Source organism: Callospermophilus lateralis, chromosome 19 (genome assembly GCF_048772815.1).
Source record: "Callospermophilus lateralis isolate mCalLat2 chromosome 19, mCalLat2.hap1, whole genome shotgun sequence".
In the NCBI taxonomy this organism is placed as follows: domain Eukaryota; kingdom Metazoa; phylum Chordata; class Mammalia; order Rodentia; family Sciuridae; genus Callospermophilus; species Callospermophilus lateralis.
Window position 1 is genome coordinate 7774231 of NC_135323.1, and position 25046 is coordinate 7799276.

At 47.2% G+C, this 25046-nt stretch overlaps 2 protein-coding genes across 5 annotated transcripts in view; one reads left to right on the forward strand and one right to left on the reverse strand.

Moving 5' to 3' along the window:
• Cramp1 (cramped chromatin regulator 1) overlaps nt 1–3857 on the reverse strand; it is a 55022-nt gene extending 51165 nt beyond the window's left edge. For both annotated transcript variants that reach the window (XM_076839960.2, XM_076839959.2), the window contains exons 1-2: nt 3638–3857; nt 2067–2398 (exon numbers count right to left, since the gene is read on the reverse strand). In XM_076839960.2, coding sequence (XP_076696075.1) covers nt 2067–2397 — 331 coding nt within the window. In that variant the 5' untranslated portion in view covers nt 2398; nt 3638–3857. The remainder of the gene's footprint in view (nt 1–2066; nt 2399–3637) is intronic.
• A 346-nt stretch (nt 3858–4203) lies between these two features.
• The window catches only part of Ift140 (intraflagellar transport 140), a 75830-nt gene continuing 54987 nt past the window's right edge, over nt 4204–25046 (forward strand). Inside the window, exons 1-13 of one of the 3 annotated variants that reach the window (XM_076840984.2) lie at nt 4204–4893; nt 5977–6153; nt 9214–9435; nt 12231–12352; nt 12467–12609; nt 14464–14639; nt 16528–16619; nt 17594–17700; nt 18084–18229; nt 19946–20149; nt 20534–20606; nt 21775–21866; nt 24175–24302. In XM_076840984.2, the coding sequence (XP_076697099.2) occupies nt 6007–6153; nt 9214–9435; nt 12231–12352; nt 12467–12609; nt 14464–14639; nt 16528–16619; nt 17594–17700; nt 18084–18229; nt 19946–20149; nt 20534–20606; nt 21775–21866; nt 24175–24302 (1652 nt within the window). In that variant the 5' untranslated portion in view covers nt 4204–4893; nt 5977–6006. Of the gene's footprint in view, nt 4894–5976; nt 6154–9213; nt 9436–12230; nt 12359–12466; nt 12610–14463; nt 14640–16527; nt 16620–17593; nt 17701–18083; nt 18230–19945; nt 20150–20533; nt 20607–21774; nt 21867–24174; nt 24303–25046 lie in introns of those variants that run through there. The other 2 variants (XM_076840985.2, XM_076840986.2) reach the window with 2 other exon arrangements.

Sequence of the window (25046 nt, forward strand, 5' to 3'; positions counted from 1 at the left end):
ATTGAGGTTCTGAGAGATGGGCTAGTTTGCACAGGGTCAGCCAGATCATGAACTGGCCAACAGGGAAAGGCATTGAGGATGATGTCTCTGAACTTGGGTTCTATAGACAGTCTCTCAAACTCTAAATTTTAATCTCAAATACATTCTCTGGTCATTCTGGCAGTGTGGAGAGCTAGAGAAGTTAAGCAAATCCACCCGTTTCTGGTTTGCAGTTTACTAAACAGGTTGAACACAGATTTCAACAACAAACTTCAGTTTCTATACTCAACCAAAAGTAAGTTAGGAATGCCAGATGCTCTATACACAGGTACTAAGTGTTAGCTACAATGTCTATCAATTCAAAATGAATCTGGAATCATACTAGAAAAAAAATTTTCTTGGAAGTCAATGGAAGAGTCTATTATTATTTGGAGAAAAAAACAGAGTTGTGTAACAAACTCTGTCACACCTGACCTCTTGCACAGCTGATGAAGGCAATGGGGAAGATTCAGGGTGTGGTTGAAGTACATCCAAATGGCCCTGGGGACTGTGAGATGCTGGCAGCCCAGAAGAGGCCTCAGCAGCCCAGGCAGGAAGCTGGATGAGCAGCTCTGAAGGTGGAGACAAACTTCCCTCTCCTGAGGGCACTGTTATACCAGGGCTTTATTTTGCATTTTACAACTTTAAAAACAGAATGAAAAGTTATTCTCTGATTTAAGCCCCACACTGGGACAAGAATCAGAAACAGAAGCACCAATCTGGGCAAGCCACTCAGCTGCAAACACAAAAGCAAACCTCCTTTCATCACTCTGCTACCTGGATGACTCCATCTGGACTGGAGGTCTCAGAGTCCTATAACCTCACGTGTGGGAAGCCAGGAAGTCAGTGCTCTCATGCCCTACATTTCATCCCAGCAGCCATTTCCAGAGGGCAAGCCATCACTACTATTCGTTCTCTCAAAGCACAGATACTTCTCTGATGGAAAGGCAAATCTGAGAGGTTAAATGAGGGGAGCAAGATCTGAGGGCCAAGGAGATGGGGACTATGGATGCCAGAAGGACTCCAGGTCCAGAACTTCTGAAACTATCATTACCACAAAGGCTCCCAAGGAGCTTACATGAGCTAGGTTCAGACCAGAGGAATGGAGGTGAGCCTATAAGTAGCAACCGGAAGCAGCTTTTTACAAAACAAACAGTGCCAGTAAAGCAAACTAATGTTTTCCTAACAAACCAGGAGTTCTCATACCAAAGTAAACTTGTCTGAGGCAAGTTTTAATTTCTGAAACATATAACGTTACCTTATACTTACACCTTAAAATTAGTACATGCTGACATCAAGTTTCTTTATCAATTAGTAAGGTCATGAATCCCAAAGCCCGTGCTCTTCGGTACTGAATGAGTGAATTTCATGGAACACATTTGGGACAGATCTACCAAAGAAGTAACCTGTTAGCTCTTGAAATATTTTCTTTTTAAGGCTACCAGTCTATTTAATAAACTAAAATTAATCTTCCCCAAGGAACTAAGTGAAAGTCTTCCCCCCCCCCCACTGGAAACTCACATTTGCTACTTATAAAGAATGCAACAAACTTGTTCTGAAACAAAAAATAGAAGCAATTCGCCTGGAAATTTTAAGAAAAAACACAAAGCTAAAATACAGATAAAAGCAGACACCCAAGAAGTATGGACACATGGAGGACAAAAATAACATTTGCTGTATTACTTAGTGGGGCCCTAGCAAAGCATTAATATTCTCAACCCCTGGGAACACAAGGACAAACACAAGAGCTAACTCTTGAGGTCAGTCCCTAATCCTGACCCTGACCCTGACCCTAGGGCAGTGGAGGATCCTTCCAGTGGCGCCAAGCTGGCCTCAGTGCAAACCCTAGGGGCCATCAGAACCTTCAGGCCCCTTCAAGTCCAGAGCACCTGAAAGGTGGCCAACCCTTATCAGCCACCCAAGGGAGTCTGAAAAGCCAGATCTTTGTTGCACTCCCACCTGATGTCCAGAAAACAGACAAGGAGTTCCCTCTCTAACTGTGTCCCACCAGCCCAGGTCCTCCCGCACCGCGGCCCACGCCCGCCTACCTCTCCCGCGGGGCCCGGAGACACTGGCGCCGCAGCCCGCCGCGCCTGGCGCGTCCTTCCGGGGCCTTTTGCTCTGCGGCCGCACGCTGGACCGGAGGAAGTGGTGCTGGTCTTGCGGGCTGCCCTGAGGCGGGCAGGGCGCAGGCGGCGCTCCAGGGGGCGCGGGGCCGTCGGCCCGCGGGCTGGGCTCGGCCCTCTTTGTGCCACTGCCGTCCTCCGCCGCGTCGCCGCCGGGCGCCTCGCCCTCCAGCGACTCTTCATCCGCAGCCCTCTTGCCCAGCTTCTTGAGGCCTTCCTCCCCGCTGCCGGCGTCGCCCAGCTTCACTGTCATCCTGCAGCGGGGAGAGGGCGAGGCGCGGTGAGGCGGCGCCAGGCGCAAGTTTACCGCCGGGCCGCAACATGGCGGCCGCTGTTGTTCAGCCCGCCCGCCGCCCGGCCGCCGCCCCGCGCCCCGGCCCGCCGCCGCCCTCCCCGCGCGGGGCTCGGGCGCGCACCTGCCCGCAACCGCCCAGGCCCGAGGCCACGCAGTAACCGAGCGCCAGCCTGCGAGGGAAGCTCTGCGACCCAAGGTCGCCGCCCGCCCGAAGCTGGCCGCAGGGTGACAAGCTACGGGAGGTAACCCTCTCTCCAGGCAAGAGAGGCTCAATGCTCCTGGATTTTGCCGACCAAAACGCTTTTGCAACAATGGAGCCCGTTGCGTGGAACAGGTTGGGGGCACCCGGGGAAAGTGACAGCACAGTTATGTCCGGGTCCAGTTGCAAGAATCGGTAGGGGAGAGTTGTGTAAACTGTATTTCCGACAATTAATAAAATTTCTGCATTAACTGCTACCTGCAGAAATGTAAATTTTTCTTAAATGCAACAACTAAAACTGTCTGCAGCCCTGAAAGCATAGCCACATGTAATAAACTAAAAATCAGGTGCATGCCAGCATCTTCAGCGCAGACAAGGTCCGCACTGTGTCCCTCCACATGCGTGGACACGGCGTTCAACAAAATGCTGCACAGGGCCTCAGAAATACATGGACACTGGCAAAACTTGCAACAACACGCTATTGTGAAGTTATCTCTCCCAAAATGGTGTGCAGCAGTTCTCATCTAATGCAACCAACCTTTAAAAACGCTGCCACGGAACAGAACTATGCCAGACACGTACCCAACCTAATGGACTCCACGGCACAAGGCACCTCGCCCCTCGTCCTCAATCTGCCCACTTCCACCTAGCCCAACCCCAAGTAACCAAGGCTTCCCGGTGGGCCGGGATGCCGGCCGCCCACTCTCGGGGCAGTCCTTCCCCCTCTGCAAAGCACCGCGCGCCAGCCCCGGCGGCATGCACTAGTCGCGCGCCAGGCGGGTTTGTGCCGACCGTTCCCTGCGTCGGGGACGCGGCGCGAGCCGGTCCCCGAACTCCCTCATTTCCTGACGGAGGCAGGCACAGGCACGGAGGGCCCGGTCCGGCCCACACCCTTTGTCCCATCGCGAGGTTGAGAGGCTCGCCTCCCGGAGGGGGCGAGTTGCGTCCGCACGGCGCGGTCCCGGAGCTCTGAGGCCTCCGAACGCAGCCAGCCGTCACCTTCGTCATCCACGCCTCGCGGCAGCTGGGTTCCCCGGCTCCCCGGGCCTCCGCGGGCGTCAACAGAATGGGCCGGGCCCGGCAGCGCCGGCAGCGGCTAGACCGCGGCGCGGGGCTGGGAGCCGCGCGTCCGACACGGTCGCCGAGCGGCGCTGGCCCCGCAGGTCCGCTCCGCGGCTGACGGGGCTGCAGGCGCCGCTGCTGCCGCCGCTCGGCCTCCGAGGCCCGGCCCGCCGAGCTCAACACAGTTCCGGTTACGGCGGCCGCCGACGACGCGGAGACGGCGACGGGGCGGGGCGGGCGTCGCGCGCGGGGGCGAGCACGCCGAAGCTTTCTGGCGGGCGCGCCCCCCCAGGAGCTCTGCCATAGGCCAGAGGCGGGCGGGCGCACTCGCACGCAAGGGCTCTGAGGGCGGACCCGAGACGCGAGGCGTGTTGTGACGCCGGCCTCGCGCTTGTGCGGGCCGTGCATTGCCTCCGATTGGCGGAACGACAGCCAATAGGGTCAACGACCTAGTTGTGATTGGCCGCGGCTGTGTTGACGGATGCGTGAGAAGAAAACGCTGCCTCAGCGCCGCGTCTTGAATCGCGCGCGAACCCAGCTAGGACTTGCAAGGTTAGGAGCTCAGAGCTGGTGGTCACTTTCCTTCACCGTAGTGATGAAGGAACGTTTTTGAAACTCCAGTATCTACCAAAGTGGGGCTTAAAAAACGAACGGTCCCCCGCGTACGTGCGCACTCCACGTCTCTCGGAATTCCACCCGTTCTCCGGAGCGGACACTGCTACTGCTGCGTCCGCTTTCGACGGCACCGTCTCTCTGCAGGCCAGGCGCCGCTGGGGTGCGCACGGCCCCAGGCTCCTGCAGGCGTCGCGCGGCACTGACGTACTGGATGCGCGCCACAGGCGGGAACGGCGTGGGCCTCGGGCTGTCGCGGGGAAGCGCTGGCCCCGCGCCCTTCCTTCTGAGGTGACGCAGCGGAGCCCGCAGAGGGCCGCGGAACAGCACGCTGTCTGCCCGGGGTCGGCATTGTCCCAATCGCCCCCTCTACCCCAGAGCGGCCGCAGCTGGCTGGCGCTGTGCCTCCGGGACTGAGCCGCCGCGGGGAGGTGCGCCGAGTGCTGCCGACCGCCTTCGGCTCTTTCCGCCACTCGCGCGCTTCGGGCGGCCTCGGTGGTGAGTAGCTCTTCCTCTGCCGCTTCCGCCTCTCAGGCGCGGCGTTGTCCTGACAACGCGGACGTCGCAGAGGCTACGGTCAGGTGAGTGATGGAGCCCGGCAAGCGGGCCAGGCCTGAGTCGAGGTGGGTCTGCCGAGCCCCATCCGCGCCCTACCCCGCGACCCCGTGGAAACTGGAGAGCCTTGGCACGGACTGTCACCTCCGGGCACGGTCCCAGGGCCCTAGCCGGCCATGCGTTATGGTGTGGGTCGCTCTGGACCAACGCGGTGGGGAGTGGGCAGTGCCATCCGCGTAGACAGGAGTGCAGGAACGAAAAAGCTTCTTGTGCTTTGGCAACCGTCGGGTGTCCTAAAACGATCCCTGTGGTCTGAGTAGACTGCATTGTATCAAACTCTCCTGCGTGACTTTTTCAGTATGTCCTTTAGACGCAGCCAGTGACCTTGAGCTCCCCTACAGGGTGACAGTGTAAGGGTGCCCACCGTGCGTGCCCTTGAAAGTTGACGCAAGCCCATCCTAGCTCTCCTTGCACAGTGGTACCCAGGAGTAATGCTTCTCTTGCTTTGTTACCACGTGACCCTTGGCGGATTCTTGCCCAAAAGTTGGTATAATGGAGCCCTCAGGCCCTTGAAGACAGACCCTGTAGCTGAGGAGAGTCAATTGGTTACAATAAGTGACTTGTTTCTCCTTTGGCCCAAAGTTATGCATTTGCTAATTATATATCCTAGATACTGGAAGCTACTTTTAGTCAATAAGTGTAAGTACTTGTTTGGAACTGAGGTGGTTAATGGGTTGCAATTAAGTAACTGTTATTAGCATCTGCCTCATTGAGTTTACCTTAGTAACTTTTAAAATTATACAGGTAATCCTTATGCTAAAAGCTTGTTAAAATGATGATGCAGGCCTCAGTGCTGGCTGGCTTTCATTCTTTCATTTTTTCTTTGATGGCCACAAGTGTTTTTCTTTTCCATCATATCGTGGTCACTCCAGGTTCAGTTCTTTACTTCTAATTTTGTATTTTTTCTCTATCAGAAATCTCTTCCAAGTAAAATTGCCTGCATCAGTCCAAAGGAGCATTTTTTAAGTTGCCAAATATCTTTAAGATTACATGTTTGCTTCCCTTTCATAATTCTATAGTTGTTCTTAGTTAATTTTTCCCCCTTGTAGGTTTCAGCCCAGCCAGATCTGTGTTTCATCATGGCCCTCTACTTTGACCACCGAATCAAAGCCCCAGAAGCAGTTGGGTCCCCTTCCCACATCAGTTGGCACCCTGTTCATCCGATCTTGGGGGTCGCCTCCCTGAGTACAACCTCAGGGGGCGTTGTGGATATCTATCTGGAACAGGTGAGCAATCAGAAGCAACAATTCTGATTTTAGTAGATCCTTATTTTTCTTTTATTTTTGAATACACTTGTATGTGTGACTACACGAGCGCTCTTCTAGCTTTATCCTTATCAGTTCTCCCTGAGGTCTAGATTCATAAGATTATAAATACCCTAGTATGTGGCAGTTCGTTTACACCTGCTACTTAGGTTTGGTGACGTATTTAGGAAAACTTAAGACTACTTCAATTCATGGCTATGGGCCTCTAGCATTGTCTTGACTCCTGACCACTCATAAGCTTCCTCTTTGACTCTTTATCTAACTATTTGAAACCATAGTAGTTTCCTGTGGCTGTCATAACAAATAACCACAAACTGAGTGACTTAAAACGCTAGAAGCTGGGCATAGTGATGCAAACTTATAATTCCAGCAACTCGTGAGGCTCAGGCAGAAGGATCGAAAGTTCAAAGCCAGTCTAAGCAACTTACTAAGTTGTCTAAATTTAAAGAAAAAAGTGGGGCGGGGTCAGGGGGGCATCTTGGGGATATGGCTCAGTGATTAAGCATCCCTGGGTTCAAACCTTGGTACAAAAAAAAACAATAAAAATTCTTTCTTGCTCTCTGGAGGTCAGAAGTCTAAAATCAAGGTGATGGCAGGGTTGTGCTTTCTGAAATCTGTTCCATGTCCTTGCCTTGGCTTCTGTTGTTGCCAGAAGTCTATGATGTCCCTTAACTTTTAAACACATCTCTCTAGTTTCTCCTGCTGGTGTCATATGGCCTTCTACTCAATGTGTTATTTACCTTCTCTTATTACTTTATTTTAACCCAGGCCCTTGTGCAAACTGGATAAGTACTCTACCACTGAGTTACATCCCCAGTCCCGCTTCTCCTCGTGAAAGGACACCAGTCATATTTGATTAGGGCCCACCCAGTGACTTCATCTTAATTTGCTGACATCTACAGAGATCATATTTCCAAAAAGGGCACATCAAAGATACTAGAGGTTAGAACTCAAATCTGTCTTTTAAGGCACACAATTCAACTATAATAAAACTTTTATAAGCTTCTCAAACTCTTAGAACTCCCACCACCACTTTCAGTACACAACACACTTCCTACATCATAAAGAAAATTGAGTTTCCCTCCCACGCATTCCCCAGCCTTCTATATGTTCTCTCAACCACTGTAATTTCACCCAGCTACCATCACCAGTGACTTCTGTGCAACACCCTCTGAGTGTTTACCCAGCTTATGCATGCCCATGAAGCCTTCTAAGAAACAGGCCAGAGAACATGGGGCTTTCTTCCAAAGCTGCCACAGTGGACGTTGCTCTTTTTCCTTTTCCCAGCAGTGCCATTCCCCAGAGCTTATTCAAGGCCTGATCCTATCTGTCTTCCTCCTCCTGTGATCTTGGCTTCCCTGGTTGCTTCAGTTTCCATCTCAGTGGGTGACTTGCAAACACCTCTTCTATACAGAAGGCCTCTCAAGCTGTTGATGGAGATAGAAGTCAACTTTAATGCATCTCTTGGGTGTTTTAAAAAGAAACCTAAACCTCCACAAATCCAAAACTTAACTGAAATTTTCTTGTACCCCTACTTTTTTCCACCTCACATCTCCCTGCAAAAGCTGGCTGTTGGCACCTATGAAATATATCTGTCCTGGTCCTGATGCCCAGAACAGAGACTTGGAAAAGACTTGCCATTTCCCACCTCCCTGCCTTGTAATTTGTTGCCCGATTCTTCCAGTTTTACCCCCAGATCCTCTGATACAACTGTGGTTTCTCACTCCGTTGACTCTTCCCTCATCCAAGCTCCTGTCCCCTCTTTCCTGAAGAGCAGTATAACTCTCTCAACTCAAGCTGCTGAGTCCTCATGGGCCTACCCCACTATGTTCCCCCATGGTGGAATTGTAAGCCATCACTCCTCACTTCTACCTCTCCACCCTGCTTCACTCTTAGGATAAGCATGGAATTCCCTTATCTTGCTCCAGTGCCCCCAAGGCCAAGGCTCCATCTGAATCTCACATCACACTCTTCCATACTCCAAAACCTGCCAAAGTCTGCCACATTCCAGCACTGCATCCACTGCTTTTTGCATTGCAGAACTTCATTTATTCTTCTGCTCAGTTAAGGTGTTGATACTTAAGATGGTAGTGACTTGGTGGCCTCATCCTCAAGGCATGTGCACACCCACCCAGCTCCTCTGAAGCTTGCACCGTCTTTCCTGAGCCCGTCTACACACACAGGAAGCTTTACAAGGGCCACACCTGCTTAACTATCAGTCAGTCTATCCCTGGTGCCAAGTATATATTGTAATTTTTCTTGAAAAATAAATATGGCTAAATTCCTAAGTGATTATAACAATTTTAGATGAGATTTTTAGATTTAGAAAATTCAAATGTATAACTGCAAAACTAGTTCATAAAGTATACTTCTAGTGTTTCCAAATGGCACAAGAAAAATTTTAGAATCTCAAAAGAAAAATTTATTGGGCCATGACCAGTTCATATTCATACATTTCAGGTGTAACTGGAGATTGCTGGTAAGCCCAGCAGAACTGAGAATATACATATTTATACCCTACACTTCTTAGAAAATAAAAAAATAAGGATATAAGATGTACATTCCATTAACTGCCTAAGCAGTGACCTTATTACATGTCATGGAGCCTTTGGAGAACCATTGTACTCTTGGGAGAATGAGAGTAAACATGGTACATCACTGCTAGTACTATTCCCAAAACACCCTTGACCTCTCAGGTACTAGTGTCTGAAATTTGCTCAAGAATCTTGAGGAAATAGCCTTGACCTGCCCATTTTTGGAGGTAGTATTATTGGAAGCCAGTCTTTATCAGGGAGTGCTTGCTGGCATCAGGCAACACTGTGAATTTGTAGCCACACTCCTTGATTAGCTCACCATTGTGTCACAATGCTGGTTATCTTCTGCTGGATTAGCTCAGCCAGAGGCAAGGTAACATTTCCTTAATAGATCTTTTAATTGATATCATTGCCATGAATCAGGCAGAAATTCCTGAAGTAACTGCCACTATCCACAATATGGAATTTTACCTCTTCTCCTACATAGGGTGAGCATGTGCCAGACACTCACGTTGAGAGGTCCTTCCAGGTCACTTCCCTGTGCTGGCACCCAACACGGCCAATTCTGGCTATTGGCTGGGAAACTGGAGAAGTGACTGTGTTTAACAAGCAGGACAAGGAGCAGCATGCAGTGCCCCCAACACACACTGCAGATATCACCATTCTCAGGTGGAGCACCAGTGGGAGCTGCCTTGTGTCTGGGGACAGGGTAAGTGCATAGTCTACATCCCCCACTATACTCTTACAGATGTGGCGAAGGTTAGTAAAAGACCAAATTATTTGAACTATAATTCCCTAAATTCAACTGATATTGGTGGATGTAATTGGAAGTTTTATTTTATATTTGAAGCAAGGCTTGAAATTTTCATTCTTTAGGTCTCATTTTATGGCAAAGGTATGTCTGTAATGTTTTAAATGAACTTCAGAAAATTGTATTCATAGAGATGGAGTGAATGTCCCAGATACTGTCACTTTTATGATACTCAGGAGTCCCTTATTTCCAAGGACATGCTCCTCAGTTACCCAGGAGTCCCTAGTCCTGCTCACGTAGCTTAGATATAGGTGCTCTAGGTGTTGGCCTGCAACAATTTTTTTTTTCCCCAAAGCTGCAGCCTGGAAATCCAAAATGCTGTGATTCTAATCATGTTTAGGAACCTGGTCACACTATCAGCCAGAAGATTATTACACTAATAAAGAAAAGTCTCTAGCCAGGTGCAGTGCCACATGCTTGAATCCCTGCTACTCAGGAGACTGAGGCAAGAGGATCACAAATTTGAGGTCGGCCTGGACAACTTGGCGACACCCTGTCTTAAAATTTAAAAGAGCCAGAAGTGTAACTCAGTGGCAGAGGAATTGCCCAGCATGCACAAGACTCTGGGTTCAGTCCCTTGGACCACAAAAATAGAGCATGAGAGAAAGATCTGTAAAGTCAGTTATGGGAAGATTACATGAAGAACAGAGCAGATGAGCATCTTGGAAGATGCTACATGGGATGCATCAAGCACCTTAGTGCTCTGTTCTGTGGAGGGGGCTTGGTGCAGGAGAAGGAGCATTTTTGTTTCTCTCCTTTCCTGCATTGTTTCCTCGCTGTGCAAGCATTATTCTTTTGACTTTTTTTGTTTTGTTTTGTTTTTGTTTTTTAATATTTATTTTTTAGGTGTAGATGGACACAACACAATGCCTTTATTTTTATGTGGTGCTGAGGATCGAATCTGGGTCCCGCCCGTGCTAGGCGAGCGCTCTACCACTGAGCCACAATCCCAGCCCATAACTTTTTTTTTTTTTTTTTTTTTAAGAATTATTAACAAGGGCTGTGGCTGTAGCTCAGTAGTAGAGCACTTGCTTAGCATGTGCGAGGCACTCAGTTCGATCCTAAGCACCACATATAAATAAATAAATGTATTATGTTTATCTACAGTTTTAAAAAATTATAGATGAAACCAGTAGTCTTTTTCTTTTTCATAAAACTATCAGTCAAGAATAATCACTTTGATAATAGGTACTGTTCATATTATTTGTATACTCATGTTACATACTGTTTTAGATCTTGCAGAGCTTAAGCTGCTTTTAAAGCTGACTTGATTTGAAAATACTGTTCTTTCTACAATAAAGGTGATGTCAGCCAGCATTTGGGGATGTTGGAGTTGGTACTGATTGAAAGGAGGGTGGGGAGAAGAGTTGGCACCTTTAGAATATCTACTTGCCTTGAGCTGGGCAACCCCTTGGGGGGGTGCTGGGCATTGAAGTGAAAGTGCAAATGGAGTACCTCCATTTGGCAGAGCTTGGCTTCAACGCTCCAGGTAACATATCCACCTGGACAAATTCTGATTGTCGTCTCCTTGCACACTTAGACTTGTCTAGCACCTGCCTGTGCCATTGATCTGATAATTGATAATTTCAAAATTGAATATACATCATACCTCACCAGATCTTGGTTTCTAATGCCATTCTCAATAAAAGGAGTGAGGGCTTTTTGGAGAAATGACTAATTGTAGGGCCGGAACAGGAAAATGAACCCAGAGAATCTTGGAGTGCCAGAAAGTCAAGAAGTGCTTCTAACCGCTCCATGATAGGGACCTGTCAAAGGGACACAGGACCCAACTGGAAAAGCTCCTAGTGGTTAAATCTAGACCAGTTTGAGCAAAAAATAAGCAATCCAAAGTAGGAAAATATCCTTGAGTCCATGCTGATGTAGATTTGTAATTAAATGGTAGAGCAGAAACAAACCCCATGTTGAAGAATCCCAAATAATTTGTGGAGACACTCTGCCTTAAGAAGGCAAAACATGGCTCTCCACCCCTTGAGTGAGGGCTGCATGAGGTGGACATACTACCTCCCCCAGGCTGCTGAGGTTAGCTCCCATGGTTATGAGCCCTGTTGACTGTGTGTGATATGAGGGCACTCCCCCAAAACCCACAGCCCCCATCTAGTCATAGGGAAACCTAAGACAGATCCCAGCAGAGGGGCATCCTATGCCATACCTGAATGACAGGGTCATCAACCAGCAAGGAATGTCTGAGAAACTCACTTCAAGAGGAGGTGTGAGGACCAAACATTATGGGATCCTAGGCGAGCTTTAAAAAAAAAAAGCAATAGGGAAAGCTGCGGAGATCTAAAGTATGGGTGTTAGTTAATAGCAACATAATGGTATTTATTCATTAATTCTGTGAAATGTGCTAGACTAATAATAGGGGTGTCTGGATGTCATATGTGGGCATTTTTACATTATCTGTGTGGTCTTGGAATAACTCAATCTACTCCAAAATTGTTTGTTGTAAAAACTGAACATATTTCAGTTGGTAGCTCTAGAGTGAGTCGGGAGAAGATGCAGAGAAAAGTTTCTGCTTCTTTAAACACTTGAATAGTTTGAAATTTTCATGGAGCCCATACAGTAGTTTTGTAATTTCTTTGGGTAAGGAACTTGCCTGTGTTCTGCTCTGCCATTTGCTTTCTGCCGGTCACTGTTTAAAACAGTTTCGTGCACGTGCTGTTGACCTTTTGCAGCTTGGTGTCCTGCTCCTCTGGAGGTTGGATCAAAGGGGTCGAGTACAAGGCACGCCTCTGCTGAAGCACGAATATGGAAAGCACCTCACTCATTGCATTTTCCGGCTCCCCCAACCCGGCGAGTAAGTGTGAGGCTCCTACTAGACCTTGTCTTCCTCCTGGGTGAGTGTGTTGCTCCTGACCCTGAGTGCCTGTTACTGCGGGATTCCTGGTCACTCTGTTATGTCTGCCTTTAGGGACCTGGTTCAGTTGGCAAAGGCAGCAGTGAGTGGCGATGAGAAAGCCTTGGACATGTTTAACTGGAGAAAAAGCGGCTTTGGAAGTTTCTTGAAGATGGGGTCTCAAGAGGGTCTGTCGTTCTTTGTCAGTCTGATGGATGGTGAGAAACTGCAATTGTAATTCTAGGATTCAATGTTTTAGGGGTGTCTGGCAAGGATTGTAAGCTGATGGTGGTACTTTAGGGTGAAATAATGAAAGCTGGGCACACCTGTCTTGGGGCGCTGCATTGTACCAGTTGACTCTCTGAGAACACTGTGCTCTGTTCTGGCAGAGATGAGACAAGCTTAATTTGTGTTGAAGGGTTTTCATAAGCTTTTAATCAACAGTTTCTGCACAGCACCAGAGGCATTGGTTTTGAAAATACTATTGTGGTTTTTAAATGCTGTCTGTTATTCAGTCTACATAGTTAACAAGCACCGTGCTAGGAGCTAGGGTGAGGCCTGAGCAGAACAGGGCTGGGCTTTGCTTCCGTCTGGCAGCCACAGCAAGCCCTCATGGGTGGTCAGTGTTAAGCACCATCTATTGATTCCAATACAACTCCTCCTCAGTGTGAGCAAGGTTATAGCCATCCCAGCCAAGACTGAAGCCTAAAGGAGAAACAGTCTGAGAGTCACACCTGGCTGTACTGTTTCTCTTGTTGGAAGAGGCCCAGGAGATGAGAGATACACAGGTTGACTGACTTGAGGGGGAGGGAATATATTAATTAATTTCACCAAATAGCCTGACCATGATGTGAATAAGAGGGCAGGTGGCTGTGGACAGGACTGTGGGGTTTGTAAACTTAGAAGGTAAAGAGATGGAGCTGATGGAGAGGGGGAAATCAAAGAAGTTTTAGAAGGGACATCTGAGTGGGCACAGCACAGTAAGATGGCAGGGAGGGGATACCTGAGGGGGTGCATGAGGGTAAGGGTCCCTCAGGAAGAAGAGTCTAGAAGTGGAGTGGGACAAGGCACATCAAGGGAAATATATGCTGGTCACTTGGAAGCGGAAGCCTGCCAAGCCCAGAAGGAGCCTATATCTGGAGGGATGCAGATTCCCACCTGTCCACCAGGAGCTGTGTTATTCCATGGACCTCTACTTCCCTGTATGGCAGATAGTGATTACATTAATTTTTATCTCATGATTACCTGTAAAAGTGCATAACATCAAGCCTACCATACACGTGTCTCTCAATACTAGTCATTGTTACCATTAGCCTAGATGTCCTTGAACTCTTTAGTGCAGTGAGAACCCAAGTCATCTATTTGGAGTGAGGTAAGAGACCAGGAGGATAAGAATGCTCTCAGCAAAACTGAGCCAGAGAGCCCTGTGTGCTCTCAAGGGACCTCTCCCACCAAGCTCAGATACCCAAGAGGGAACAGAGGAGAAGAAGCACATGGATAAGCTGGCCAGTGTTGGTGCAGAAGCCATGGCAGGGCCAGAGCAGGGGAAGTCCAGGTGGGGAAAGGGGGCACTGTGGTTTAGCTGACAGAAAGAATTGAGGAGGATGAGACCAGCACCCAGTAAGACAGCAGACAGCACATCAGCAGTGCAAGCCTGGAAGGACAGGGAGAAGGGTCGTCGTTTAGGGCCTTGGTTTAGAGGATGCAGGTGCATTTCAAGATACTGAACAAGATGATAAAAGATTTAGGAGCCTGCAGAATCAGAGGGATCAGCAATGCAGATGCTAAAAATACCCCAAGAGAATGGTGAAGAAGATTGACAGCCCAGCTCAAGCAGACCTGATTCAGCAGAGGATCAAGGACAGTCCTGATCTAGATAGGCCTAAACCAGTAGTACGGAGACCTTCTGAGATGGTAGCCACAAGATTATGTACAAATGCTTAATTTTAAATTCTTATATTGAAGTTGTTTTATTTTGAAATATTCTTAAGTAGATAGAAATGGCTGCTCATGAGTGTCGTGGAAACAGACTCATCAGAAGTCCCAGCATAGTGACTCACCTCTGTCCCTAGGGACAGTTCACTACGTGGATGAGAAAGGCAAGACCTCCCAGGTGGCATCCACAGACAGCTCCATCCAGATGCTGTTCTACATTGAGAAGAGGGAGGCACTGGCAGTGGTCACAGAGAACCTTCTGTTGTTCCTGTTCATGGTGACACCTGAGGGCGAAGCTGATGAGGTGATGAAGGTAGGTGGGAGAGCCGGGTTCAGGGTCACCTGACTGCCTGCCATATTGAGGAGCTGGGGGCTGGATTCTCCTGCCTACTCTGCCCTTTCTTTCTTGGTTAGCAAGACTGAAACAGCTGTCATCTTGGTTCTGGGGCAGCTAAACTATTTCATGTCACTTTTTATCATCATAGGACAGTTTGCACTTTGGTGAGGGAAATGGAAGGTTTTCTGATACTTCTGGGCATATGTGGGGACAGTTGTGGGAGCCCAGGCTATGCCCTTCTTTTTTTGTTGTTCCCCTGGTACCAGGGATTGAACCCAGGGGCGCTTAACCACTGAGCCATGTCCCCTGCTCTATTATATATTTTATTTAGAGACAGGGTCTCTCTGAGTTGCTTAGGACCTTGCTAAGTTGCTGAGGCTACCTTCAAACTTAACAATCCTCCTGCCTCAACCTCCTGAGCCACTGGGATTACAGTGTGGCCACTGTGCCAGGCCAGGCTGCCCCTCTGAAGTGGTTAACTCAAAGCTCATGGACTTCAGGTATGGCAAGAATAATACCACTCACCTTGTAGCACCTCATTCAACTTCTACAACAGTTAGGTGGGACATGGGATATTGCCCCCATTTTCCATCCATGTCCAGGAAAAGAGCTTTGAGGAGACTTGCTCAATGTCTGAAAGACCAGATGGTTATCACCTGGTATATGTGGACTGTGCTGTATACCACAGTCTTTCACATCTGTGGTTTGCCCAGGCGTTGGTTTACCTAATGTGTGTGTGTTACTTGGGGAGGAGTATTTTTATGTGGTTCCTGAAAGACACCATTGTATCCATGAAGGACAGAGCATGGGATGCTAGCTCTGGAATCATCCCTGCAGGCAAAGGTAGCAGCTTTCGTGTGCTTCTGTATAAGGTTGCTCAACCACCAAGTGCAGCTCACTGAAGGTGCTGTTGCCTACCATCCTCCTGGTAGTTTGTTGACTTAGATTGTAGAAACTCATCCTTCTTGGATAACACTGAACTCTAAACATATTCCTGTAGATTACAGAGTTAATTATTTTGTAAGTCAATCTGAGTTTGGTCATGCTGTAAACAGCAGCTGAGAATGTAGTTACTAAGCCATGTGGATGTGGGGTCTTAGTCAGCCAGGGCCACCCTAACATCTAACCACAAATTTTATGGCTTAATGTCAAATATTTCTCATTTGTAGTCTAGGCCAGTTCTGGGTTGGAAGTCCCAGATCAAGCATGTAGTCAACTCGTGTCCTGGTGAGGGCTGTCTACCTGGCTTGCAGACAGCCCTCTCTTACTTGACCCTCACATGGAGGCAGGGCAGAGCAGGGTAGAGAGCATGTTGGAGGTTAGGGTGAGCACCACAGTCTTATTAGATGAGGCCCCGATTGCCCCACCCACCCTAAGGTGTCCAACATTAATGCTTCCTAAAGGCTCTGTCTGCAGATAGTCATATTGGTGTTTAGGGCTCCAGCACGTGAACTTTAGGGAGAGAGAATTCAGTCTGTAGCACCTGGCTTCAGGTGCCCTGCTCAGCTACTGAACTGGCTGGCAGGCCCTGAACAAGTTTGTCTCTGCAAAATGGTGATAGTAAGACTAGCCAGGAAGATGTGGTTGAGACTGAGCAGGGAACACCGAGCTCAACTTGATAATCACTCCGTAAGAGATTCCTGACATGCAGCATGCATTAGGTGGCCATCATTTCACAGATGAGTCATTGTTTGCTTTAGCCTCTCCATACTAAAAACCAAAGATACCTCTCAGTTGTCATCATTTGCCCTGTGTTTCCTCCACTGAGTGAATCTCCATGAAATCACTGAAGACCAGATTCTAACCTAACAGGGTCTCAGCAGGAACCATGTGCTTTTCTCGGGTTGCTTTTTTTCTTGTACAGGTGAAGCTAAGTGGGAAAAGGGGTCGCCAGGCAGACATCGCTTTGATTGAGGGCAGTCTTCTCGTGACAGCCACAGGGGAAGCAGTTCTCAGGTGAGAGCTTGTCTTTTCTGTGCGCACTTCTGGAAAATCCTGTCAGGAACAGACTTTTAAGTAGACTTTTCCTGGAGAGAAGAATACATAAAGAAAATTTAGCTGGGCACAGTCATGCACGCCTATAATCCCAGCAACTCGGGAGGATGAGATAGGAAGATTGCAAATTCAAATCCAGCTTCTGCAACAGCGAGGCACTTGCAATGTAGTGAGACCCTGTATCTAAATAAGACATATAAAAAGGGCTAGAGATGTTGTTCAATGGTTTAGCACCCCTGGGTTCAATTCCTAGTACCAAAAAAAAGAAAGAAAGAAAATATACATGTTAATAGTGGCCCCAGAAGTCCCCACCAGCCATCACTGTTCTCCCTGCAGTTTCCACTCTAGTAGGTAGTACAGCCCCAATGTCTGCCCCTGCTCAGATGTTTGGTTTTGTTGTTTGTTTGAACCAGGGGTGCTTAACCACTGAGCCACATCCCAAGCCCTTTTTTATTTTTTATTTTTTATTTTGAGACAAGGTCTCACTAAGTTGCTCAGGGCATCACTAATTATTTTGTTTTATTGAATCAGGATCTCATTGTGTGGCCCAGGCTAATCTTCAACTCCTGGGTTCAAGCAGTCCTCCTACCTCGGCCCTGTCTTATTTAGCTTGGCATAAATGGAATTATGCATTTTTGGACTCCTTTGTCTTGCCATTTTAACCAACATGATGTTCAGAGCCTTTCTCATGTTGCCACATGTAGTTGGGGTTCTGTGTTCTTTTTGAGCTAATGTCATACACTAACAAATTGCTCTCTTTAATTATAAATAGAGTGTAAGATAGTCCTAAAAGTAATATTAGCTCTCTATACCAGAGTCTGAAGAATGCATCTCTTTCCTGATCTTAAGCGTTCTGCACAGGTTCAGCAGCCCTGAGAGCAGAGGCAGGAGCTACTAACAAGGCCCCTCTATGGGCTATCTTATTTCTATTGTAGATTCTGGGACTTGGAACGAGGAGAGAATTACATACTGTGTGCAGAGGAGAAGTTTGGCTTTGAAAAAGGAGAGAATATAAATTGTGTGTGTTACTGTAAAGCCAAAGGTGAGGCTTCCTGGAAGAAATAGAACAGCTCCCAACATGATGCTCAGTCTGCAAGCTAATTATGGTGAAATTCAAGGGGCTATTCACAGAATAGTAAACCAGTCCTAAATATCATCAGTCAAGGAATCAGCAAGTGACAAACTGACTGCATGCACGTGTTCCCTCCTGAGCCCCATGAGACAGGACTGTGTGTACGCACACACACACACAGAAGGGATGGGAGGTGAGCCACGGTGACGTTTGGTCCATGCCTTCTGGTGCTCACCTGTGTTGGAGCAAAGAGTCTGGGAGCCAGTGGACCCAGGGAGAGGCTGATGCCTCAGAGAAGAGGGTTGGAATCTGGAATGCTTCTCAGTTAGCATTCACCTTATTCTCACTTGTAGGTCTTCTGGCAGCTGGTACTGATAAAGGGCGAGTAGCCATGTGGAGAAAAGTACCAGGCTCCTGGAGCAGCCATGGGGTAGAGGGCAAGGACATGTGGACCCTTCAAACCCCTACTGAGCTTGAGGGAAGCATCACACAGATAAAGGTAAGCTCTGCAGGAGGATTTTATGCACTCATTCTCTGCTGCACAGAAATGGAAGGAGCAATCCGCTTTGAATCTAGTTTCATCAGTTACATGAGTTAAAACTACATAAAAATAGCAATAACAAAATTTAAAGAGCTTTTGGATTTCAGAATTGCAGATAAGAGATTGTGGACCTATGTTTATACCTATCCACCTATCCTTCTGTCTTTATGTACATATATATGTTAAAAAGAGCTTTACTGAAACATAATTTGCATAATCAAATTATTTTTAGTATATTCACAGAGTTCTGCAGCCATCACAATGAATCTTAAAACATTTTTTTATTTTATTTTTTCTTTTTTTATTATTAATTGTTCAAAACATTACAAAGCTCTTAATCTTAAAACATTTTATCACCTAAAAAGAAACTCATGTACACTGCCTGTTTCCCCTTCTTCCAGCCCTAGTAATAGACTTTTTTCTTTTTTCTTTCTTTTTTTTTTTTTTTTCCGTAGTGGTGCTCTGCTGCTGGAGATTAAATCCAGGGTCTCAGCACTATTTATTTTGAGATAAGGTCCCACTAAGTTGCCCAGGCTGGCTTTGAAGTTTGTGATCCTCCTGCCTTGGCCTCCTGAGTAGCTGGAATTATAGGCATGGCCACCACACCTGACAAGTGATCCACTTTCTGTCTCTGGGTTTTCCTCTTTGGGACAGTTCTTCAAAGTGGAATCATATAACATGAGGTCTCTTGTGACTGGTTTTGCTCACTGAGCACCAGGCTTTCCAGGTTCATCTGCACTGAAGCAGGCGTCGGTACTCCCTCCCTTTAGTGCCGAGTAGTACTGTGCTGTGTGGATGGGCCAGCTTAGCTTTTCATCAGCTTGTGGGCACTGGGGGCTGCTGTAAGTAATGCTGCTGTGAATGCCTGCATGGCTTTCATTTCTTATGGGCATTTGTTTCTTTTTTAAAATCACCATTGTTCATTTGATGTTCTCTGTTTGCTAAGACGTGATCCTTGCACCTTCCTGTTCTTCACAGGCATGACTCATGGCAGCACATGTATTGTGGCAACTACTTTGCAATCTTCCCAAGCCCAACATCTGAACCACTCGCAGCTCTTTTTTTCCTTATATATGAGTTATATTCTTTTCTTCAGTGGTTCTTAATTTTTTGTTGAAAACTGAACATTTTAGGTAGATTTGAAAGCTTAATATGAAGTTAGGAAACTGACATTTCACATCACCAGAGGAAAGGTGAAATTCTTATCAATTCATAGAAAATAAATATCCCTATGTCATAATCAGAAAAGCAAATTTCTAAAGATGCCCTGCTACACAGAAGTGGAGACACAAGCTAGAAGAACCACTCAGATGTCTACCTGCTGTCTCACTGCTCAGCGAATCAGTACTTTGAAATTTCTCTACAGAATACATATTTAATCCTTGTGAAAAATTTTTAAGTTTTTTTTTTTTTTTTAATATTTATATTTTTAGTTGTAGTTGGACACAATACCTTTATGTGGTGCTGAGGATCAAACCCAGGGCTTTTGCATGTGCTAGACGAGCGTTATACCACTGAGCCACAACCCCAGCCCCTTAAGTTATTTTTTAAAGAATAAGAAAAGGTTCTTGGAAAATGGTTTGCAGATCCTTGTATGGAATGTTTATATGTTCCTCTGGTGTGTCTCTGCTTTATTCACACATCTGTTCTTTTTCTTCTAAAATGGGACTGAAGTGGGGCTCCAGGAAGAACCTGCTGGCAGTAAACAATGTCAGCTCTGTGGCAATCCTCAGTGAGCAGGCCATGTCATCGCACTTCCATCAGCAAGTGGCTGCCATTCAAGTCTCTCCAACCTCAGTCAATGTGTCTTTCCTATCCACTGGGGCAACACACAGCCTGCGCACAGACATGCACATCAGTGGAGTGTTCGCCACCAAGGTGACTGCTGAGATTGACCCACAGTGTCTGTCTTGAGGGGTCTTCAGTGTAGACGAAAAATGTGCTCAGTTGTTGGGGTAATCAAGATAGCGAGGATCCTGGAAGGCAGCTTGGACTATCCCCAATTCCATCCTGGATTATCTTATTTCCTGAATCTTCATGTTCATCATTTAAGAAAAAAGTAAAAACTCAGGTATTTTCCATAACATGAAAGTCAGTTCTAAGCCATGTATGTGGAGGATTTGTGAACTGATGATAGGCTGATGGCCTGGCAACCCTCAGCGATAGAGGAGGAGGAGGAAGAGGCCAGACTTGGGGAAGTGTCAGCAGCATCTACACCTTCGTCCCCTGACCTTTGCTTTTGGATACCCACATTCTCTTTAGGATGCTGTTGCTGTCTGGAATGGAAAGCAGGTGGTGATCTTTGAGCCTTCTGGAGCCGTGTTACGGAATGCAGGTGGGAATCCTCACACACCCACAGAGAGGACCACCACCTAAAGAGAGGGGAGTGGTCAGGGCTGCCATGGTGGTTGACGAGAACCCATGTCAGCTCTTAAACCTGTGCCTGTGTTTCCGAAGCCAGTGCTGCAGGCCATCAGGATGTGCTCTCTCAGTTTGCCATCCTTCTACATCATGCTTCCCTTCATCCTGCTGACCTCTGGGCTCTCTTAACTCAGGAGACTTGTCATTATGCTGTCCTAGGGGTGCTTACCTCCTGCTTCTCTGGGAACGTTCCCTGCTCCCTCATGTGTTTCCTTGATTTCAGGGGCCTTCCTGTGTGAATCCCTAGTGGTCTCCATGTATGAGGACAGCATTTATATAGTGGAGCCAAACCAAGTTCACACTATTCTTTGTCTCCCCCAACACTTTGTTGCCTAAATTTCTCTGGCATTTTTCACATTATTACATAGATAATTCACTGGCCTTCTCCCCTTTTCTCTGCGGACTCCCAAAAAATGAGGATGAGCTCCTCACCCCCGTTATACCCCACACAGCAGATACTGAGGTCTTTGTAGTTTTGAGGTGTCATTGTCTCCCTGACCAAACAAGTAGCTTGTTATTAGCACCAGACTAGAACATGTGGTTTCCAGAGTTCCCCCTGCATGACCACTGAGCTGTGCTGCTAGGAGAATGTCCAGCTGTGAGTTCCCATGGCAGGCCCAGTTCCTCAGGAGCTGTCAGTCTCTATGCTCAGAGCCTTGGCTCCCTTGTTGTTGTTGTAGTTGAACACAAGACCTTTATTTTATTTATTTTTATGTGGTGCTGAGGATTGAAACCAGGGCCCCACACATGCTAGGTGACTGCTCTACTACTGAGCCACACAACTCTAGCCCCCTCAGCTCCCATTTTTTTAAATTCTTTTTTCCCTTTTTATATTTTGTTTATTTATTTTGCTGACTTTCTTTTAATTTTTATTTTAATTTTTTTCTCATTTTTGTTTCCATTTTTTATTCCTTTTTCATTTTGGCTTCTTTTGGCTTATGTGCAAGATCAGATAATGGGTTGCTCATGAATTGGCTATAAGGGCTGAGACGCTTAGGGGCTCTTTGTGAGATGCTTTTTCAGCTCTGTGGAAGTCTGGGACAGTGGGCTGCTATTGTTCTGATACTCATCCTTGATTTCAGGGGCCTTCCTGTGTGAGTCCCCAGTGGTCGCCATGTATGAGGACAGCGTTTATACAGTGGAGCCAAATCGAGTTCAGGTTCGGACCTGGCAGGTAGGTAGCTGCTACTTAACAAGTGGACTGTGGTTGTGAAGACAGACACTGTCTCGGGAGCCCAAGCCTGGTGTTGACCTCACCTAGCTTTGTTCATGTCTCCCTACTGGGTGGAGAAGAAACGGGTCCTGAAACAGCTGCTGCACCTCTGATTGCTGTGACCTCTGAAATCGGAGGACAGGGCAAGACTTTGTTGAACCTAGAAAGCCATGGGTAGGAAGTAGGAGGAAACACTTCTTGGGCTTAGCGAGCTTCCCAGAGGCTGAGTGGCCTTCAGTTCAGGATGTGATATCTGCTATGTCTTAGGGTAGGCCATGTGGGAGTGAAGTCTGCCTGCAGAGTCACAGGCCTCCAGCACAGCATCTTTTTCCTCTTTGTCAGTGTGAAGCCAGATACCCAGGCCTGTCCACATCCCAGACGTTTGTTGGAACCTGGGACTGACATGCTGTTAGCTTCCTGTGGCCGCTATAACAAATTACCACAACTGGGTAGCTTAAAACAACAGAAATATATTCTCTCACAGTTCTGGAAGCCAGAAGTCTGAAATTCAAGTGTCAGCAGGGCAGGTTCCTTTGTGGGAGGGGGGTTAGGTCTCTTCCTGCTTCTGGTGGTACTGGTGATCTTTGCTGTTCCTTGAGTTGTGGAATTCCTCAGTCCGTCTTGTCTTTATATGCCTGCTCCCTTGCATCATCTGTGCCTCCTCTTCTGAGTCTTATAAAACAGTCTCCCTGGGGATGTAGCTCAGTGGTAGAGCATGCACTTGGCCTGCAGGAGGGCCTGAGTTCAGTCCCTAGGAACCCCCAGAAAACTTGTCACTGGGTTTATGGCCCACCCTAAGCTAGAATGATCTCATTTCAGAATCCTGGGCTTAATCACATCTGCAAAGACCCTTTTCCCAAATAAGATCATATCCAGGGGCTGGGGTTGTAGCTCAACAGTAGAGCACTTGCCTAGCATGTGTGAGGCCCTGGGTTCGATCCTCAGCACCACATAAAAATAAATAAATAAAGGTATTGTGTCTAACAACAATAAAAAAATAAATAAGTGGATGAATAAATAAATAAAGCGATCATATCCACTGACTTGAGCAGTCATACCTTTGGGGGATGCCATAGTTAAATCCACTATATGTAGCAACATTCTGTGATTGTGGAGAGCCTTGGCCACAGCCCTGGTTTAGCCATATGGTTTTTATCCAGCTTTGAGCTCTTTCTTGGAACTCAGTGATTACTTAGGGCTGCCACATCTGTGACCTCACACCTCAACTTCTGCTCATGCAGGCCTCTTTAATGAAGTTGTCATTTTTAGTTGGTGGTCAAGAAATAAACAAGATGGTGATAAGAAAGCCAAAGCCAGAAGAAACAAGGACTACCATGGTGGGAGTGAGACTCAGAGGACCAGGGTCTGTCTATATAAAAGGCACTCCACAGAACACCAGGCCTGCTCAGGCAGGATTGTGGCATGTTCTCCAAAATTCAGGGATGGTGAAAGTGACTTTCTAAAAATATAGATGATGTGAAATCATTTCCCAGCCCCAAACCCTGCAGAGTCTTTTGCTTCACTTAGAATAAAATCTGACTTCCCTGGACCTGCAGTAATGCTGCCCACATAGCTACTGTTCACCCTCCAAGCAGGCTGCTCCCACCATTGCTCTCTCCTGCCTACTGTGTGGGTCTGAGATACCAACCCCATGCTCTTCTTCAGTATGTCTCATCTTCCCTGGAATGCCACCCTGGGCTCTCCATATAGCTAGCCCCTTCCTTCCTGTCTTTGCCTCCTTTAAAACATCACCCCAGACAAGACTTGTATCTCTTAAACACTTGATTGAATTATGAGATACACATAGAAGAGCTTTGTATTCAGCTCAGTAATTTCCACAAATGGAATGTACCCAAGATATGACTAGCATCCTGGTAGAGCTCCTTCCTCTCCCAGCCTCCCCACCCAAGGGAATCAAGCACATGACACCAACAGTGTAACAAGTATCACTGGGGCTTTAGCACAGCACTTTCTACAGACAAGGCTCCCAGACCAACCCACAAAGATAGAATCCACCCTCCCCTGCATACTTTCTGCATCCTGCACTTGCCCTCAGGTGCTTCTTAGCCGAAATTCCTCCTGTCAGCCTGACTGCTCTCTGTCTCGCCTATAGCTGTAGGCACCAGGGCTTTCTTGGAAGGGCCCCATCTTTCCCCTGTAAAACTCAATTGAGCATAGTGCTGGGCACGTGAATTGCTGTGGGTAATATTGAGTGACAGAGGAAATGCTATGACTGAGCCACTGCCTCAGCTCCTCCTCTTTTCCTTAGGGGACTGTCAAACAACTCCTGCTGTTCTCTGAAACAGAGGGAAACCCGTGCCTCCTGGACATCTGTGGGAATTTCCTGGTTGTAGGGACAGACTCCGCTCACTTTAAAAGCTTTGATCTTTCCCGAAGGTACAGTTTTTTTCCTGAATGAAAGTGTTACATTTTTTGAGTTGAGAGACAATATGGTAAGTAGAAAATGGAATAGATGCCAGAAATCTCAAGTTCTTATTTCAACATTAACATGTGTGTTTGTCAGGGATTGAACTCAGGCCCTTGCATGTATTGGGTAAGCACTCTACTTCTACTGCTGAGCTATACCCCCAGGCCTTCATCTCACTTTTTTTATATGATTTTTTGGTACGAGGAACTGAGCCCAAGGGTGCTTTGCCACTGAACCACATCCCCAGCTCTTTTTATTTATTTTGAGACAGAGTCTCACTAAGTTGCTGAGACTGGCTTTGAAATTGTGATCCTCCTGCCTTGGTCTCCTGAGCCACAGAGATACAGGTTTGTGCTACCACATTCAGCTCCACCTCACTTTTTGATATGCCATGTGTCTGGCCTGAATTCTTAATCTTCATATGGTAAGGTGAAGTATGGACATGTTCTGGTGTGAAGCATTCCTGTGTGACAGGTACATGATACTTCATTTGTCAGAACTGTAGGACTTCATGCCCAAGTGTGAACCTTAGCACAGGGAAAAAATAAAAATCATTGAAACATTGGGCGACCCCAGAACAGAATAGAGAAGGTGCTTTCTGCTCAGTCCAGGTGTGTTCAGATGTTTGAAACGACCTCAGTGAAGGGAGTGGGAAAAGGTGCTGCCCCAGTGAGCCTGGATGTGGACAAAGACCTTAATTCAAGGGCAGGAGG